The 20,593-nt window shown below is 44.2% G+C and overlaps 1 protein-coding gene across 1 annotated transcript in view; it reads left to right on the top strand.

The window, feature by feature from the left end:
- Positions 1–20,593, top strand: part of LOC140076182 (uncharacterized) — a 229,682-nt gene that overhangs the window by 3,194 nt on the left and 205,895 nt on the right. The window contains 1 exon segment of the mRNA XM_072122697.1: positions 11,550–11,962. Coding sequence (XP_071978798.1) covers positions 11,550–11,962 — 413 coding nt within the window.

Here is a 20,593-nt window from a genome sequence, read left to right as displayed (position 1 = left end):
TGCGACCGCTGTGTTTTGCGCTTAGTGACGCACATATCCATTGCAAAGACCGAAGTGGGAAAATTTAGTAGGGGTTGGATTTCAATTAGGCACAGTCTGCCATTTGTCCTTTTTTATTTTACGTTTATTTTGTTTAATAACTCAGCGTCATCTCATCTGGCATAGTAGTGTGCTTTCATACTTGGCTAGAAAATAGCCATAGGAGAATCCAAACGGCTTACTTACGCCTACAGTAGCGTTATATATTTGATTTCTGGTTGATCTGCTGGTGGCTGTACTTGCTGCAGTGCATCTACTAGCCAATTGTGAGCAATTTGTAGTGAGACTTGCGACCGCTGTGTTTTGCGCTTAGTGACGCACATATCCATTGCAAAGACCGAAGTGGGAAAATTTAGTAGGGGTTGGATTTCAATTAGGCACAGTCTGCCATTTGTCCTTTTTTATTTTACGTTTATTTTGTTTAATAACTCAGTGTCATCTCATCTGGCATAGTAGTGTGCTTTCATACTTGGCTAGAAAATAGCCATAGGAGAATCCAAACGGCTTACTTACGCCTACAGTAGCGTTATATATTTGATTTCTGGTTGATCTGCTGGTGGCTGTACTTGCTGCAGTGCATCTACTAGCCAATTGTGAGCAATTTGTAGTGAGACTTGCGACCGCTGTGTTTTGCGCTTAGTGACGCACATATCCATTGCAAAGACAGAAGTGGGAAAATTTAGTAGGGGTTGGATTTCAATTAGGCACAGTCTGCCATTTGTCCTTTTTTATTTTACGTTTATTTTGTTTAATAACTCAGCGTCATCTCATCTGGCATAGTAGTGTGCTTTCATACTTGGCTAGAAAATAGCCATAGGAGAATCCAAACGGCTTACTTACGCCTACAGTAGCGTTATATATTTGATTTCTGGTTGATCTGCTGGTGGCTGTACTTGCTGCAGTGCATCTACTAGCCAATTGTGAGCAATTTGTAGTGAGACTTGCGACCGCTGTGTTTTGCGCTTAGTGACGCACATATCCATTGCAAAGACCGAAGTGGGAAAATTTAGTAGGGGTTGGATTTCAATTAGGCACAGTCTGCCATTTGTCCTTTTTTATTTTACGTTTATTTTGTTTAATAACTCAGCGTCATCTCATCTGGCATAGTAGTGTGCTTTCATACTTGGCTAGAAAATAGCCATAGCAATAGGATAGCATAGTTTGGTTGTAAAAACTCAAAAACACAAAAAAAAAAAAAAACACAAAAAAAAGTTAAAATAAAATTAAAGCTATAACTCTCATTTTAAAAATGTTTAACCCGAGGGCTAGGGGTAGAGGACGAGGGCGGGGACGTGGGCGTCCAACTACTGCAGGGGTCAGAGGCCGTGGTCCTGGCCGGGGTGAGACACCACCTGCTTATGAGGGAGCAGGGGAACGCCGCAGAGCTACACTCCCTAGGTTCATGTCTGAAGTTACTGGGACTCGTGGTAGAGCACTGTTGAGGCCAGAACAGTGCGAACAGGTGATGTCGTGGATTGCTGACAATGCTTCGAGCAATTTGTCCACCAGTCAGTCTTCCACGCAGTCCACCCATGTCACCGAAATCGCCACTCCTCCAGCTCCTGCACCTCAGCCTCCTCCCCCCCAGTCTGCCCCCTCCCAGGAAAATTTGGCATTTGAACCGGCATACTCTGAGGAACTGTTTTCTGGACCCTTCCCACAGTCACAAACCACTTGTCCGGTTGCTGCTGAGCAATTTTCCGATGCCCAGGTTTTCCACCAGTCACAGTCTGTGGGTGATGATGACCTTCTTGACGTAGTGGAAGTGTGTAAAGAGGTGTCCGACGATCAGGAGACACGGTTGTCAGACAGTGGGGAAGTTGTTGTCAGGGCAGGAAGTCCGAGGGGGGAGTAGACTGAGGGATCGGAGGATGATGAGGTGACAGACCCAAGCTGGGTTGATAGGCCGGGTGAACACAGTGCTTCTGAGACGGAGGCGAGTCCTATAGCAGAACAGGATGGAAGAGGCAGTGGTGGGGCCAGACGGAGAGGCAGGGCCAGAGCTGGTGCATCAGCGCCAAATGTTGCCCGTAGTCAAGCTCCCGTGGCGAGGGCTAGATTTTCAGAAGTCTGGAGGTTCTTTAAAGAAATACCGGATGACCGACGGACTGTGGTGTGCAACCTTTGCCAAACCAGGATCAGCAGGGGTTCCACCACTACTAGCTTAACTACCACCAGTATGCGCAGGCATCTGAATGCTAAACACCCCACTCAATGGCACCAAGCCCGTTCACCTCCGGCCGGGCACACCACTGCTCCTTCCCCTGTGTCAGCTGCTAGTCAGCCCCCTGCCCAGGACCCCGGCCCAAACACCTCCCGTGCGAAAACCCCATCTTCGCCTCCACGATCCTCCACAGCATCCAGCAGCGTTCAGCTCTCCATACCCCAGACGCTGGAGCGCAAAAGGAGGTATAGCGCAACCCACCCACACGCCCAAGCCCTCAACGTCCACATCTCCAAGTTGCTTAGCCTGGAGATGCTGCCCTATAGGCTGGTAGAGACCGAGGCCTTTCGAAACCTCATGGCGGCGGCCGCCCCTCGGTATTCGGTCCCCAGCCGCCACTACTTTTCCCGATGTGCCGTCCCAGCCCTGCACCAGCACGTGTCAGAGAACATCCTCCGTGCCCTGACCAACGCCGTTTCTGACAAGGTCCACCTGACCACGGACACGTGGACGAGTGTTGCCGGGCAGGGCCACTATATATCGCTGACGGCACATTGGGTTAACTTGGTGGAGGCTGGGACCGAGTCTGACCCTGCGGCTGGTCATATACTGCCGACGCCGAGGATTGCGGGGCCTACCTCGGTCCAGGTCTCAAAGGCCTACTATGCCTCCCCCTCCTCCCACCCCTCCTCCACCTCCTCCTCCGAACTACCATCCGTGGGCATGGCGCCATCAGTCGCTAGCTCTAGGCACAGCAGCAGTGCCGTCGCTAAGCGACAGCAGGCGGTGCTCAAACTGCTGAGCCTAGGCGATAAAAGGCACACCGCCCAAGAACTATTACAGGGCATCACGGCGCAGACTGATCTGTGGCTGGCACCGCTGAACCTGAAGCCAGGCATGGTTGTGTGTGACAACGGCCGAAACCTGGTGGCGGCTCTGCAACTCGGCAGACTGACACATGTGCCATGCCTGGCCCATGTGTTAAATCTGATAGTTCAGCGTTTCCTCAAGACATACCCCAATCTGTCAGATTTGCTCACGAAGGTGCGCCGCATCTGTGCGCATTTCAGGAAGTCCAGCACAGATGCTGCCACTCTCAGGGCAGCGCAGCGCCGCCTCCAACTGCCCGCTCACCGACTGTTGTGCGACGTGCCCACGAGGTGGAATTCAACATTAACCATGTTATCCAGAGTTTACCAGCAGCGCAGAGCGATTGTAGACTGCCAGATGTCAACTTCCACCAGAACTGGTAGTCAGGTCAGTCAGCTTCCTCAAGTCTACAATGAGGAGTGGACGTGGATGTCTGATATCTGTCAGGTGCTGAGTAACTTTGAGGAGTCAACACAGATGGTCAGTGGCGATGCCGCCATCATCAGCCTCACCATCCCGCTGCTTGGCCTGTTGAAAAACTCTCTGATCAGCATGAAGTCGGAAGCTTTGCTCTCGTCACAAGAGACGGGGGAAGAAGATTCCCTTGTTGATAGCCAAAGCACCCTCAGGTCTGTTTCTCAGCGCATATCGGAGGAGGTGGAGGAGGATGAGGGGGAAGAGGAGGAGAATGTTGGCGAGACACAAGAGGGGAGCATTGCTCAGACCTTCACTGTTCAGCGTGTATGGGCAGAAGAAGAGGAGTTGGAGGAGTTGGAGGAGGAGGAAATGGACAGTCAGGCCAGTGAGGGGAGTGAATTCTTGCGCGTTGGGACTCTGGCGCATATGGCAGATTTCATGCTAGGCTGCCTATCCCGTGACCCTCGCGTTCAAAGAATTTATTCCAGCACTGATTACTAGGTATTCACTCTCCTGGACCCACGGTACAAGCAAAATCTTTCCACTGTCATCCCTGGAGAGGAAAGGAGTGTGAGAATGCATGAATACTAGCAGGCCCTGGTGCACAAGCTGAAACAGTATTTCCCTTCTGACAGCGCTAGCGGCAGAGTGCGTAGTTCTGCGGGACAAGTAGCGAGGGAGAGTAGGCGAGCAGGCAGCTTGTCCAGCACTGGCAAGGGTACGCTTTACAAGGCTTTTGCCAGTTTTATGTCACCCCAGCAAGACACTGTCACCTGTCCCCAGTCTCGGCAGAGTAGGGCTGATCTTTACAGAAAGATGGTGAGGGAGTACGTAGCTGACCATACCATCGTCCTAAATGATCACAGAGCTCCCTACAACTACTGGGTTTCAAAGCTGGACATGTGGCACGAACTGGCGCTGTACGCCTTGGAGGTTCTTGCCTGCCCTGCCGCTAGCGTGTTGTCCGAGCGGGTTTTCAGTGCAGCTGGTGGCATCATCACCGATAAGCGTACACGCCTGTCGACTGACAGCGCTGACAGGCTGACGCTTATTAAGATGAATAAAGCCTGGATTTCTCATAATTTCCAATCTCCACCAGGTGAAGGAAGCTCAACCTGAATAATTTATGCACTCCTCCTCCTCCTCATTTTCCTCCTTCTCCTCCTCTTTGTACACTAAAGCAGAGGAAACTGGCTATTTTTTGACAGGGCCCACTGGCTCTAGCTATAGTACTTTATGCATTTAATTTTTCTGGAGGGCCACCTACCCGGTCCTCTGTTTTAAACAATTTTTGGGAGTGCCACATACAGGCACTCAATCTATTCAATTTTTCTGGAGGGCCACCTACCTGCTCCTCTGGTTTGAAAACTTTTTTGGACTGCCACATACAGGCACTCAATCTATTCCATTTTTCTGGAGGGCCACCTACCTGCTCCTCTGGTTTGAAAACTTTTTTGGACTGCCACATACAGGCACTCAATCTATTCAATTTTTCTGGAGGGCCACCTACCTTCTCCTCTGGTTTGAAAACTTTTTTGGACTGCCACATACAGGCACTCAATCTATTCCATTTTTCTGGAGGGCCACCTACCTGCTCCTCTGGTTTGAAAACTTTTTTGGACTGCCACATACAGGCACTCAATCTATTCCATTTTTCTGGAGGGCCACCTACCTGCTCCTCTGGTTTGAAAACTTTTTTGGACTGCCACATACAGGCACTATCCAAATTAAATTGTCTCCATAGCAGCCTCCACACGTTGTCTCCATTGCTACCTCCAAAAGTCGTCCATATAGCTGCCTCCATACATCGTCCCCTTATCAAACGAGGTGTGTCAGGCACAAATTTGGGTTGTTTTCATGGATTCCACATCAAGGTTGTTAACTTTGTCGCCACCCTGCTGTGTTATCCACAAAATATACTGGCAAACTTTTACCATTTAGGGATATTATTTCAGCGCTTCTTGCGCATCTGCTTACATTCCCCTCATCCGCCATATCCCAAACTTATAAGAACGCTACTACACTTAACTTGGTGCAGGCTGGGACCGAGTCTGACCCTGGGGCTGGTCATATACTGCCGACGCCGAGGATTGCGGGGCCTACCTCGGTCCAGGTCTCAAAGGCCTACTATACCTCCTCCTCCTCCCACCCCTCCTCCACCTCCTCCTCCTCCGAATTACCATCCGTGGCCATGGCGCCATCAGTCGGTAGCGCTAGGCACAGCAGCAGTGCCGTCGCTAAGCGACAGCAGGCGGTGCTCAAACTGCTGAGCCTAGGCGATAAAAGGCACACCGCCCAAGAGCTATTACAGGGCATTCCACATCAAACTTGTTAACTTTGTCGCCACCCTGCTGTGTAATCCCCAAAATATACTGGCAAACTTTTATCATTTACCGATATTATTTCAGTGCTTCTTGCGCATCTGTTTACATTCCCCTCACCCGCCATATCCCAAACTTATAAGAACGCTACTACACTTGATCTTATACAAAAGGTTCTTAGAAGTGCTGTTTGGGGAGTAGCCTAGAGACAGGGGCTTGGATTGGCGAAAGCTCGCCTGGCAGCGGAGCGCCAGCTCCATGCCAAGATCCAACTAACATAGTTTTAACTGCAGCACCTTTAATCTACTACTAGTTCACTGCCTCCATACATGGTCCCCTTATCAAACGAGCTGTGTCAGGCAGAATTTTGGGTTGTTTTCATGGCTTCCACATCAAACTTGTTAACTTTGTCGCCACCCTGCTGTGTAATCCCCAAAATATACTGGCAAACTTTTATCATTTACCGATATTATTTCAGCGCTTCTTGCGCATCTGTTTACATTCCCCTCACCCGCCATATCCCAAACTTATAAGAACGCTACTACACTTGATCTTATACAAAAGGTTCTTAGAAGTGCTGTTTAGGGAGTAGCCTAGAGACAGGGGCTTGGATTGGCGAAAGCTCGCCTGGCAGCGGAGCGCCAGCTGCATGCCAAGATCCAACTAACATAGTTTTAACTGCAGCACCTTTAATCTACTACTAGTTCACTGACTCCATACATGGTCCCCTTATCAAACGAGCTGTGTCAGGCAGAATTTTGGGTTGTTTTCATGGCTTCCATGTTAACTTTGTCGCCACCCTGCTGTGTAATCCACAAAATATACTGGCAAACTTTTATCATGTACCGATATTACTTGAGCGCTTTTGCTCACCTCCTTTGGTTCCTCTCTGCCACCCATTGGTTTGAAGCCTGAGTCCATTTAGGGTATGTCGCCATGACACTCTCTAGCCTGCTGCCGCTGCCTTTGCATGCCGTCCCCTATAGTGTCAGGGTCAATTATTGGATGTTTTAGATGCTATCTAGCTTCATTCTGTCACTCTGTCATGGCCATGCTGTTGCCCATAATTTTGGCATAATGGTGCGATTAAGCAGCCTCAGAGGCATCCATGCATGCTGCCCCTGCTGTTTCCTGTCCATTTCCGTGGTGTTTCCATCCTTTTCTGAGGTTCCCAGGTGTTTGGCCAAGCTTCCCTGTGCAGAGCCTTGGTCCCCTTGAAAAATGCTCGAGTCTCCCATTGACTTCAATGGGGCTCGTTATTCGAGACGAGCACTCGAGCATCGGGAAAAGTTCGTCTCAAATAACGAGTACCCGAGCATTTTAGTGCTCGCTCATCTCTAGTGATAATGTTTTATTTTAGATAATGTAAACTCGGGAAAAGAGTCCTTGGCACTTTGACAATGTTTAAGAGTTAAGATATGACAAATATATTGAAGAATTAAAAAGTCATATAAGAAATTAAAACTTTTACAATATTTTATAGTAAAAATGTATCATAGTATGTACTTGTCTGTATAATACAGTTATAAAAAAGCAGCACTTTGAAATACAAATGTTACTAACAAAAGTTTACTATACAGCACCAATACTAATTTTGGGACTGGAAAGAAATTCTAAAAATGTTTACTAAAATTATTTAAAAAATAAAAACATATCTCAATATTGGACATAAATCGCACTTGATTGTATGATATTCTTCTGCTCCATGAAGCCATTTCCAAGACATGGCAGTCCAATGGTCATTGGAGACGCCTTGTCTGCATGGATTTGCATTCCCTATTGTTCATGATGTGGAATCAGTAGGGAATCACAGGGCAACATTTCACCTAGTAAAGATTTGCAAATTAAGTTATCTAGTTTCATCAGACAGACACATCCTGGCCTTTCTTTGGTGGGAAGGGATAATAAACCCATAACAAAGGAGAACACTCATAACAAAACACTCTTAAACAATCAGCCTGGCTGATAAGGAAGTGGGACCAACACCCTTCATTTACATGGGGGAGGTTGTTGGGACAAAAGGTGGCAGACCAAGAGGTATAAGAAACCCAAGCACAACTCACATGAGGAGAACTTCTTGGTGGAAGATCTTACTGGAGGAGCTTAGACTGAGAGACTGAGACACAGAATGGAGAGAGAGCAGGTCCAGATATGTGTGGAGGAGGGAGCCTGGGAAGGAGGAGGGAGCCAGGGACCCCCGGGATGGTGAGTACTCTACCACATTATTTCTGCCTATATCCACTACCACAAAATAGGGGGCATTTTTATAGCCTTTGAAACGGAAAAATAGCGGTAGTGCCTCCACAATATTCGTGTTTATCTGACTCTCATGACTTCTATTTATGGGCGCAAAATTGTGGCACTGCTTGTGAATCTGAGATATTTCCGTCTCTACTGGGTACAATTTTTGGCGCAAAATTATTGCAGCTAAAAGCTGGTCTAGGGAGTTCATATCGATTGCACTTGTATTTATGAAGTGTTTGTAAAAGGATTGTGACACGGAAGTCTGACATGAATCTGTTACTCACCCTTTAAACTGAGTTCACCAGAAAAAACTGGTGCACTCAGTGCAAGAAAAGTGAGCGCCCGCAGGGTGTGCCAGATTTGTAAAGACTGTGCTCCTGGCTTCATAAATCTGGAGCCAATAGAACTCCTTACACCAGTTTTCTGCAGCTCTAATTGTGCGCCATAAAACATGTTGGAAAAGTGGTGGATTCTCTAACGGCGCCAAAATTGTTGGCCCTTCTGAAAGTCGATAATGAAGACCCCCATTGTGCTTTTTACCGAATGTATGATTTTCATTGTACATTAACAGTTTGCAGTAAAAAATGCATCTCAACTGCATGAAAATAAAAATGCAGCAATAGGAGTAAAGAGGTGCAGAAATGTAGGGGCACAGTCATGTACAGGTGTAGGGGTGCAGTCATGTACAGGTGTAGGGGTACAGTCATGTACAGGTGTAGGGGTACAGTCATGTACAGGTGTAGGGTTGCAGTCATCTACTGGTGTAGGGGTGCAGTCATGTACAGGTGTAGGGGTGCAGTCACGTACAGGTGTAGGGGTACAGTCATGTACAGGTGTAGGGGTACAGTCATCTACAGGTGTAGGGGTGCAGTCATCTACTGGTGTAGGGGTGCAGTCATGTACAGGTGTAGGGGTGCAGTCATGTACAGGTGTGGGGGTGCAGTCATGTACAGGTGTGGGGGTGCAGTCATGTACAGATGTAGGGGTGCAGTCATGTACAGGTGTGGGGGTGCAGTCATGTAAAGGTTTAGGGGTGCAGTCATGTACAGGTTTAGGGGTACAGTCATGTACAGGTGTAGGTGTACAGTCATGTACAGGTGTAGGGTTGCAGTCATCTACTGGTGTAGGGGTGCAGTCATGTACAGGTGTAGGGGTGCAGTCATGTACAGGTGTGGGGTTGCAGTCATGTACAGATGTAGGGGTGCAGTCATGTACAGGTGTGGGGGTGCAGTCATGTACAGGTGTGGGGGTGCAGTCATGTACAGGTGTAGGGGTGCAGTCATGTACAGGTGTAGTGGTACAGTCATGTACAGGTGTAGGGGTACAGTCATGGAAAGGTGTAGGGGTGCAGTCATCTACTGGTGTAGGGGGGCAGTCATGTACAGTTGTAGGGGTGCAGTCATGTACAGTTGTGGGGGTGCAGTGATGTACAGGTTTAGGGGTGCAGTGATGTACAGGTGTAGGGGTACAGTCATGTACAGGTGTAGGGTTACAGTCATGTACAGGTGTAGGGGTACAGTCATGTACAGGTGTAGGGGTGAAGTCATCTACGGGTGTAGGGGTGCAGTCATGTACAGGTGTGAGGGTGCAGTCATGTACAGGTGTAGGGGTGCAGTCATTTACAGGTGTGGGGGTGCAGTCATGTGCAGGTGTAGGGGTGCAGTCATGTACAGGTGTAGGGGTGCAGTCATGTTCAGGTGTGGGGATGCAGTCATGTACAGATTTAGGGGTGCAGTCATGTACAGGTCCAGGGGTGCAGTAATGTACAGGTGTAGGGGTGCAGTCATGTACTGGTTTAGGGGTGCAGTCATATACTGTTTTAGGGGTGCAGTCATGTACAGGTGTGGGGGTGCAGTCATGTACAGGTGTAGGGGTGCAGTCATGTACAGGTTAAGGGGTGCAGTCATATACTGGTTTAGGGGTGCAGTCATGTATAGGTGTAGGGGTGCAGTCATGTACAGGTGTAGGGGTACAGTCATGTACAGGTGTAGGGGTGCAGTCATGTACAGGTGTAAGGGTGCAGTCATGTACAGGTGTAGGGTTGCAGTCATGTACAGGTTTAGAGGTGCAGTCATGTACAGGTGTAGGGGTGCAGTCATATACAGGTGTGGGGGTGCAAAGATGTAGATATATTGAAATATAAAGCTTCAAATATGTACAAATTAGAGATCATTCATCTTTAGTCTGGACATTTTTTCCCCTTGTTTTGGACTTGTTTGATTTATCTTAGAGGGTGATATATGATATTAGAGGGTGAGATATGATATATAAAATTTTATAAATATTTATATCATTACAGATTTTATTAACTTTGTTATTGATCAACCTGTTATTCATCCTTATGTTGTAGATGACGTTACTTGTGGCTCTGAGGAACATCTGATATCTTCAGATACTACAGCTGATGATTGTGGGATCACACAAGATACATGTATAGAAAACAACAGCAGAATGGATTCACCCTCAGACCTTTATTGCAACAATCTATCTTCTGATCCAATTACATTGCACATCTATTCTGATACATCACAGACTAAAAGTCCCAAAAGGAGCCACCACAGAGCAGCCAAACATCTAAGAGCTGCAACCAGGAAGACATTTTCTTGTTCTAAATGTGACAAATGTTTTACTCTTAAATGGAATCTCCTCACACATCAGAAAATTCACACAGGGGAGAATCCGTTTTCATGTTCAGAATGTGGCAAATGTTTTATTAAGAAATCAAAACTTGTTAAACATGAGAGAATTCACACAGGGGAGAAGCTTTATTCATGTTCAGAATGTGGCAAATGTTTTATTCAAAAATCAGATCTAGTTCAGCATGAGAGAATTCACACAGGGGAGAAGCCGTTTTCATGTTCAGAATGTGGGAAATGTTTTTCACAAAAATCAATTCTTGTTAAGCATAAGACAATTCACACAGGGGAGAAGACGTTCTCTTGTTCGGAATGTGACAAATGTTTTTCTTCAAAATCAAATCTTCTTGTACATGAGAGAATTCACACAGGGGAGAAGCCATTTTCATGTTCAGAATGTGGGAAATGTTTTCGTCAGAAATCAGATCTTGTTCAGCTTAAGAGAATTCACACAGGTGAGAAACCATTTTCATGTTCAGAATGTGGCAAATGTTTTCGTCAGAAATCACATCTTGTTAACCATGAGAGATTTCACATAGGGGAGAAGCCTTTTTCATGTTCAGAATGTGGCAAATGTTTTAGTGAGAAATCACATCTTGTTAAACATGAGAGAATTCACACAGGGGAGAAGACGTTCTCTCGTTCGGAATGTGACAAATGTAATTTTTTCAAAATCAAATCTTCTTGTACATGAGAGAATTCACACAGGGGAGAAGCCATTTTCATGTTCAGAATGTGGCAAATGTTTTCGTCAGAAATCAGATCTTGTTAAACATGAGAGAATTCACACAGGGGAGAAGCCGTTTTCATGTTTAGAATGTGGCAAATATTTACGTCAGAAATCAAAACTTATTGAACATGAGAGAATTCACACAGGGGAGAAGCCGTTTTCATGTTCAGAATGTGACAAATGTTTTTTTCAAAAATCTCATCTTGTTAAACATGAGAGAATTCACACAGGGGAGAAACCGTTTTCCTGTTCAGAATGTGGGAAATGTTTTATTCAAAAATCAGATCTAGTTCAGCACAAAAGAATTCACACAGGGGAGAAACCGTTTTCATGTTCAGATTGTGGGAAATGTTTTTTTCAAAAATCTCATCTTGTTAAACATGAGACAATACACACAGGGGAGAAACCGTTTGTATGTTCAGAATGTGGGAAATGTTTTATTCAAAAATCAAATCTTGTTCAGCATAAGAGAATTCACACAGGGGAGAAACCATTTTCATGTTCAGAATGTGGAAAATGTTTTATTAGGAAATCAGATCTTGTTAAACACGAGAGAATTCACCCAGGGGAGAAGCGGTTTGTGTAAACAATGTGACAAATGTTTTGCAATGAAATCCCATCTCTAAAGTATACAGTTCCGACTTACATACAAATTCAACTTAAGAACAAACTTTCACACCCTATCTAGTATGCAACCCGCGGACTGCCTGTATAACATAGCTATAAGAACTAAGAAATACAAATTTTACCAATAAAAGTTTATTTTTTATCACCAAAACTGATTTTGAGCGGAATGAAAATTTGAAAAAATTCTTTATATTTGAAAGGACATGAATAACACTTTATTGTATGAGATTTTTCTGCTCCATGAAGTCATTTCCAGGACAGGGCAGTCACATGGTCATTGGAGACGCCTTGTCTGCATGGATATGCATTTTCTATGGTTCAGGATGTGGAATCAGTAGGGAATCACACAGGGACATTTTTCCTAGTAAATATTTGCAAATGAAGTTATTAAGCTCCATCAGATAAAAGCTGTTTTCATGTTCAGAATGTGACAAGTGTTTTGCTCGTAAATCAAATCTTGGTGGACACAGGGGAGAAGCCGTTTTCATGTTCAGAATGTGGCAAAGGTTTTAGTCAGAAATCAGATCTTGTTAAACATGAGAGAACTCAAACAGGGGAGAAGCGGTTTGTGTTACAAATGTGACAAATGTTTTACAATGAAATCCCGTCTCTAAACACGTCTCTCATACAGGAAAAAGGCAGCTTAATGATAAGAATGTGAATGGGTCTCATGCGGATATCGAAAGGGTTCCTCTATAGGCAATATGTTGGTTCAGAGTCACTTCTGTAAGACCAAGAAGGATACACACCACAAATATGCAGGATTTTATCCTTGTGGACTCTGCATGGCGTGCCAGATTCTGGTACGAACAACAAAATTTGAGGACAAGGATGGACATAACTATAACATCAAGGAACATATTACATGCTCTTCACTGGGAGTAATCTACGCTCTCCAATGTCCTTGCAAGTTGATTTACGTGGGGAAAACCATCCGAGAGATGAGAACAAGGATTAGAGAGCATATATACTCCATAAAAAACTATGATAAAATGCAGAAGGAAGCCGAGAAACGGAAAAAAATCTTCCAGCCCACACCCATCGCAGAACACTTTCGAAAATTCCATAACTGTAACTACAAGGGCCTTAAAGGGTGGGCAATCACCCAAGTTACATTAGGCATTAGAGGTGGTGATTTGGATACTCTGCTTCTGCAAAAAGAGAGTTATTGGATCTATAGGATGGGCAGCCTAAAACCCAGAGGCCTGAACGACAATTTTGGCTTTGGATGCTTTTTATGATTCTCATCATGTTTAGCATCTATGCGCATATCCACGATAAAATGTTAATAAATAATTTATGTCTCCTTGTCCTATTTCCAACTGATTTCATAAATCAGCATTACTCTTTTTTTGGACCTTAGACAACACAACTGTATAATGACACAGAGACCCCTGCATTTCACAGGGGCAATTTTCTCTCTTTCTCCCCCCTCTTATTTTGACTATAACTAAATAGTCAGTTCATATCAATAACATCTTACTGCACTGCTCATTATCATTTATTCTTAATATTTAGTGATAAGAAATCACTTCAAGGCAGAAGAATTACCTAAAAGACTTACATCTATTCGGACCAATGTTGCTGTATATTTATGCTGGCCCTTCCTTCTTTACTGTCAATATCATGTCTCTTCCGATTAATCACGATTCGGACAGAAGAGACTAATAATATTGTTTATATACAATATAACATAATGACATCAGTGGAAGAAAGGATAATGATACACTCTCGTCATTATATTAAAAAAAGCCAAACACACTAAAAGTACTAGTTGTTTGGTACTGGCTCATCAAGCCGTCAATCAGGAATGACTCAATAAAAAGCGCCCGGAACCGGGCGTCCTCGCCCTTAGAAGAAGCCGGGGAGACCCGGCGAAACATGTGTAGGGACACTATTAGCTTATCCAGAGTCACATCTCAGGGACAGAATCTATCAGGGACAGTAGCAACCAAGAAATATAGTGATAGAAATCAGTTACCAGTGTACCAAATATCTGCCAGTCCTGGCGGCGTGGACGCACGCAAGCCGAGACGATCGTGTCTGCGCCAAAGCAGTAAGGGAGATGCAACACATGCTCCATATAGCCGCGATCCCAGTAATACAATCTACTGCTGGCGCGACACAGTGCAACTAATCAGGGAGCGACAAAAATTTCATTATACATCGTGATCGCTCTCCTGATAGTGAATACAAATATTACTATCATAGCAGCGCGTCAGGCTGCAAGATAGCACTGGAACTATACGAATTCTTAATCTCTGTCCCCTTTTTCCTTGATACTCACAACAGAAATAAGTGGGAGAAATATTTAACTTAGGAGGGGACAATAAAATATAAGGGCGCCCCTACCCGAGTGTTATCCCGGGGTGTATATACACCACCCCAGTGACCTGGATAATATTTAAGCAGTTCATTATACTGCCATGAAAATCTGTTTCATATGAGCAAGAATACTCGTTTAAGATTTTTAAGCAATAAATAAAAGTTAATTTTTAAATACACTCACACCCTTTCCCTTTCCTATACTCCGTACCCTCCTTTTCCTTTTTTGCTAATAATTGATAAGAATGTGACAAAAATTTTACTTTGATGAAAAACTTTGTACATACGAGAGGAGCCACAAGTCTTAGTCTTATTGAACATCTGCATTTGTAATTGAGTTTGATGTTGTGTTGTATGAGATGCATTAACCAATAAACTTCAACTTGAATTAAAGAACTTGTACAATTATATAACACAATCAGAATAAGAGAGAAAAATGTGGAGGAGCTCGGATAAAGGATCAGCTGATGTTTTATCATATACAGGTGTTTGATAAATTTCCCCCTGTATAACTAAAGCCTATGGTGACTAAATATATGGGAGCCCCTGATCGGATCTCAGCCCCATAGAGGTCTATAGCACCTGCATACGCTGTCTCACCACACCATGGCCATGAACCATGAACTGGACGGCTGCTCCACATGATATAGGACAGTGGTGTCGAACCTATGGCACTGGTGCCAGAGGTGGCACTTAGAGCCTTCACTATGGGCACCCGCACAATCACCCAAGCACAGAGTTTGCCAGTCATGACTCGAGGCCTCTTGCAGTCCCAGGACCCTGGAAGGAAACTACAATGATCCAAAACTTCTACTCCTTCTTTCTACTGTATTGGTGTCCTCAGGTGCCTTTGCAGGTTAAACCTGTGACAGAGCAGGGAGTAATAAGAAACTGCCTAAATTGTTGCATTGGCACTTTGCGAAAAATACGTGGGTTTTGGTTGTAGTTTTGGCACTCGATGTCTAAAAGGTTCCCCATCACCGATATAAGATATGTCCCATATAATGGCTGCTTGCCATGGAGCGCACACCCCTCCTGCATTGATACAAGTGCATAAGGCCTATGGAACCAATGCGTACTAAAAATAATGGGGACCGATATCCAGCCAAAAATGTTATCAGTCCCCGTAGATGTCTATTGCAAAAAGTCACGGTGGGGTCAGCATACGTTGAATCACCGCACGTGACCGGGCAAAGAAATGTCCTATATTCTGCTGTATTCCTGTGCCAGTCCTGCTCTTCTCTATTGAGAGGGGTCTGCTCACCCATCTTCTCTCCAGCAGGCGACCGAATGTTTGCCCATGCTATGCTGCACATACGTTAACATAAAAAATGATACCCTCATCTGTCAGAAGCAGGAATTACTATTTCAGGCCATGCATCTTTTTATTTTTTGTTTTAAAGACACAATTTAGTTTTCATCCTTACTATTAACCCTTCAATGACCACTGTATCAGGTTTTTACAGTGTCAGAGGAAGTTTGCAGGATATCAGGTCCTGTTGGTGCCTGCTGGTTATGTTATCACAGCCCAGTCCCTGCACCAACACCCAGGAATGGAAAAGCTTCAATCCTGGGTATTTAACCCCTTTGAAACCGTAGTCAAACCTGGACTGCAGTGCCTTAGCGGGTGCAGCTAAAGGGCTAATAACAGGTTTACAAGGGTATAAATCGATTTTCCATTGGAGTCTGACCCTGGCATTGATAAGGGTTAAAATTGCAGTAAAAATCCACAGCCTTCTGTATAAATGTGCACACAATAGGGAATGGCTGTAGAGATTACAATGCTGGAATGCAAAAATAATGAAAATTAAAAAAAAAAATCAAATCACCCCAATTTAGCTAGAACTGATATAAAACATAATATACAGTAAAAATCATAAACAGGTATGAGTTTAGATATCACTGCGTCTCAAAGAAAATATGAAAACAGTTATTACAGATGGTGGAACCCCTATGGAACCCAAATGTCTGAAACGCTACTTTTACACCAATTTACATCACATAAAAAATGAATTCAAAAGTAATCAAAAGGTTGCACAGGCATCAAAATGGTAGCAATGAAAACATCAGCTAATTTTTCATAAAATTACACCTCACACAGCTCCGTAAGTATGAAAAAGTTATTAGCGTTATTACACATAAGTTTAATTTTTGAAAATGTATTAAAACACAATAAAACCTGTATATATTGGGATCACCGTGATCGTATCGAACCAAAGAATAAATTAGATGTATCATTTGGAGTCCAGAGTGAAAGTCGTAAAAACTGATCCCACAAGAAAGTGCCACAAATGTGAGTTTTTTTGCCAATTTTAATCACATTTAGATTGTTTTTCCAGCTTCCCAGTACAAGCCATGATATTATAAATAATGTCATGGATTAGTAAAATTTGTTATGCAGAAAATAAGCCCTCACACAGCTCTGTACACAAAGAAATGTAAAAGATATGTAAAAAGTTACGGATTTTTAAAATCCACAAGAAGCTAAGGAATCTTCAATTATATATATAAAAAAAAGATCTATCAAGTTATGTAGTATACAGGGTATGTCCCACCTGGGCCCAGTAATTGGTCTATTTTAGTCTTATTGATGTGACATTGCACTTTATCCCGAGCCCTCTCCATGCAAGGTGGGCCTTTGCTGCATATTGCAGCAAACACCCATCGGTAACACCAGCGATCGGTGGCAGTACTGACCTGTAAATGCCTCTAGTAAGGCTTCCAGCCTAATTAGATTTGATTACTGCCCCCCTGTGAAGTCATCAGAGGCAGAAATCAGTTGGCAGGACAGCCTTGGGTCATACAAAGATCCGAGGCTGTCTCGTTTTGCATCCCGTTTAAACTACACAATGCAATAAACAGTGGCGTAACTAGAGTCCACTGGGCCCTGGGACAAAATTCCTAATGGGGCCCCCCCCTCCCACCCCCCTCCCCAACTATACCTAAAAAAAAAACCTCAAAACCCTTTCTGCTGACCGATATTTCAGTGATTATTACATATTCTGCCCCCCACAATGAATTATTAAATATTCTCTCCCCCCACAATGAATTATTATATATTCTGCCCCCCACAATGAATTATTAAATATACTCTCCCCCCATAATGAATTATTACATATTCTACCCCCCCCCCACAATGAATTATTACATATTCTGTCCCCCCCACAATTAATTATTACATATTCTGTCCCCCCCACAATTAATTATTACATATTCTGTCCCCCCCACAATTATTACATATTCTGCCCTCCCCCACAATTATTACATATTCTCCCCCCACAATGAATTATTACATATTCTGCCCCCCCCCCAATGAATTATTACATATTCTGCCCCCCCCCCAATGAATTATTACATATTCTGCCCACCCCCCACAATGAATTATTACATATTCTGCCCACCCCCCACAATGAATTATTACATATTCTGCCCACCCCCCACAATGAATTATTACAATCTCTCCCCCCCACACAATTAATTATTACATATTCTCTCCCCCCACAATTAATTATTACATATTCTGCCACCCCACAATTAATTATTATATTCCCCCCCACACACACAATTAATTATTACATATCCCCCCCCCCCACACACACAATTAATTAATTATACAATAAGCCCCATTTAAAAAAAAAACTATACTCACCACCTCTGGCAGCGGGTCCCGCGTCTTCTATCTTCTTGCCGCGGGCGGGCAGGAAGGGGTGCGCGGCAGCGTGATGACGTCATCACGCAGCCGCGCATCCCAGTTCATGGAGCGATGTGCGCCGGGGTTGTCTTCCGGCCACATCGCTCCAGTTATAGTGCTCGAGCGGCCGCTTATGGCCGCATCGAGCACTATACAGGGACGGGCAGGAGCTTCCTGTCCGGACGGACGGAGGCCCCTGCCCGACTGCCAGTGGCGTACCGACCGCGGTCGCCATTGAGACGGTCGCCCGGGCCCCCCGGCCGATGGGCCCGGTCTCAATGGCGACCGCTGCGACCGCGGACGGTACGCCACTGGCAATAAATAATGTACAAAATCCCCATATATTGCCATACTGCAGTATGGCAGAAAATGGTAGGATCAATCAGACAACCCAGGGTTAAAGTAACCTAGGGGGTCTTAAAAATAGTAAAAAATAAAAGTTAAAAAAAAGCTTAAAATTCAAATCACCCCCCTTTCGCTAGAAGTCATAATAATATAAATAAACAGTAAAGATCATAAACACATTAGATATCGCCGCGTCCAAAAATACTCAATCAAAATATAATAACAGTTTTGTCACTACGTTTAACCACGTAAGGCAAAATAGTGCCCAAAGTCGCAAATGGCACTTTTTTACCATTTTGAAAATTCAATAACAACTGATCTCAACCAACTGAATAACAACTGAAAAGGTCTCACCATCCTAGTAATAGAAGCATTGAAAAGATAATCAAAAGTCACAAAAAATAACACCACCCACAGCTTTGTACACCAAAGTATGAAAAAGTTATTGGCGCCAGAAGACGGCAAAATGAATTTTTTTTTTGTACAGGTTTTAATTGTATGAAAACATAACCCCCGAATATTTCTATCTCCCTCCACCATGACCCCAGAATATTCCTCATCTCCCTCCACCATGACCCCATGTTGTTTCTCAGAGGTTGGCACTTTCAGTTTCTAGTTTCCTGTCACTTACATAATTAGGAAATAATTTTGGGCTTGTTTTTGCTTTCTTTCTGTCTCTATTTTTGTTGCCCTTCTTTGTTGTTTACAGTATGTATTTTTCGCTCTAGTACAAAGTTAATCGATACGGCTCTGCTTCCATAATTTTTTTTCATAAAGCGGTAGTGTGCATGGAACCCTTTATTTAATTTCATTTAAAAAATCTAAGTTGTCTATATGCTACAAAACTTCAAATCTATAGTTTATGAAGGAATTTGTTTAAAAAGTTAAGAAATAAAAATGTTCCTTTTATTTTAGGGCATCAGATACAATCTTTAAATTTTAAGACGTCACAGAATTTAGATAATTGATGCTAATTAATGTGATCAGACACCGGATTTATGTTTTAAATTTAACAAATTTATTTTTCATTGCATTTTTTGTTTTACTTTTTACTTTAAAAGGTGATAATTAGAGATGAGCGAACACTAAAATGCTCGGGTACTCGTTATTCGAGACGAACTTTTCCCGATGCTCGAGTGCTCGTCTCGAATAACGAACCCCATTGAAGTCAATGGGAGACTCGAGCATTTTTCAAGGGGACCAAGGCTCTGCACAGGGAAGCTTGGCCAAACACCTGGGAACCTCAGAAAAGGATGGAAACACCACGGAAATGGACAGGAAACAGCAGGGGCAGCATGCATGGATGCCTCTGAGGCTGCTTAAACGCACCATTATGCCAAAATTATGGGCAACAGCATGGCCATGACAGAGTGACAGAATGAAGCTAGATAGTATCTAAAACATGCAATAATTGACCCTGACACTATAGGGGACGGCATGCAGAGGCAGCGGCAGCAGGCTAGAGAGTGTCATGGCGACATACCCTAAATGGACTCAGGCTTCAAACCAATGGGTGGCAGAGAGGAACCAAAGGAGGTGAGCAAGAAGTGCTCAAATAATATCGGTACATGATAAAAGTTTGCCAGTATATTTTGTGGATTACACAGCAGGGTGGCGACAAAGTTAACATGGAAGCCATGAAAACAACCCAAAATTCTGCCTGACACAGCTCGTTTGATAAGGGGACCATGTATGGAGGCAGTGAACTAGTAGTAGATTAAAGGTGCTGCAGTTAAAACTATGTTAGTTGGATCTTGGCATGGAGCTGGCGCTCCGCTGCCAGACGAGCTTTCGCCAATCCAAGCCCCTGTCTCTAGGCTACTCCCCAAACAGCACTTTTGTATAAGATCAAGTGTAGTAGCGTTCTTATAAGTTTAGGATATGCCGGGTGAGGGGAATGTAAACAGATGCGCAAGAAGCGCATGATGCGCATGGAGCTGGCGCTCCGCTGCCAGGCGAGCTTTCGCAAATCCAAGCCCCTGTCTCTAGGCTACTCCCCAAACAGCACTTTTGTATAAGATCAAGTGTAGTAGCGTTCTTATAAGTTTAGGATATGGCGGGTGAGGGGAATGTAAACAGATGCGCAAGAAGCGCTGAAATAATATCCCTAAATGGTAAAAGTTTGCAAGTATATTTTGTGGATTACACAGCAGGGTGGCGACAAAGTTAACAACTTTGATGTGG

The sequence above is a fragment of the Engystomops pustulosus genome, chromosome 8 (genome assembly GCF_040894005.1).
Source record: "Engystomops pustulosus chromosome 8, aEngPut4.maternal, whole genome shotgun sequence".
Taxonomy (NCBI): Eukaryota; Metazoa; Chordata; class Amphibia; order Anura; family Leptodactylidae; genus Engystomops; species Engystomops pustulosus.
Note: the sequence above shows the minus strand (reverse complement) of the source record. Positions and strands in the feature narration are given on the sequence as shown.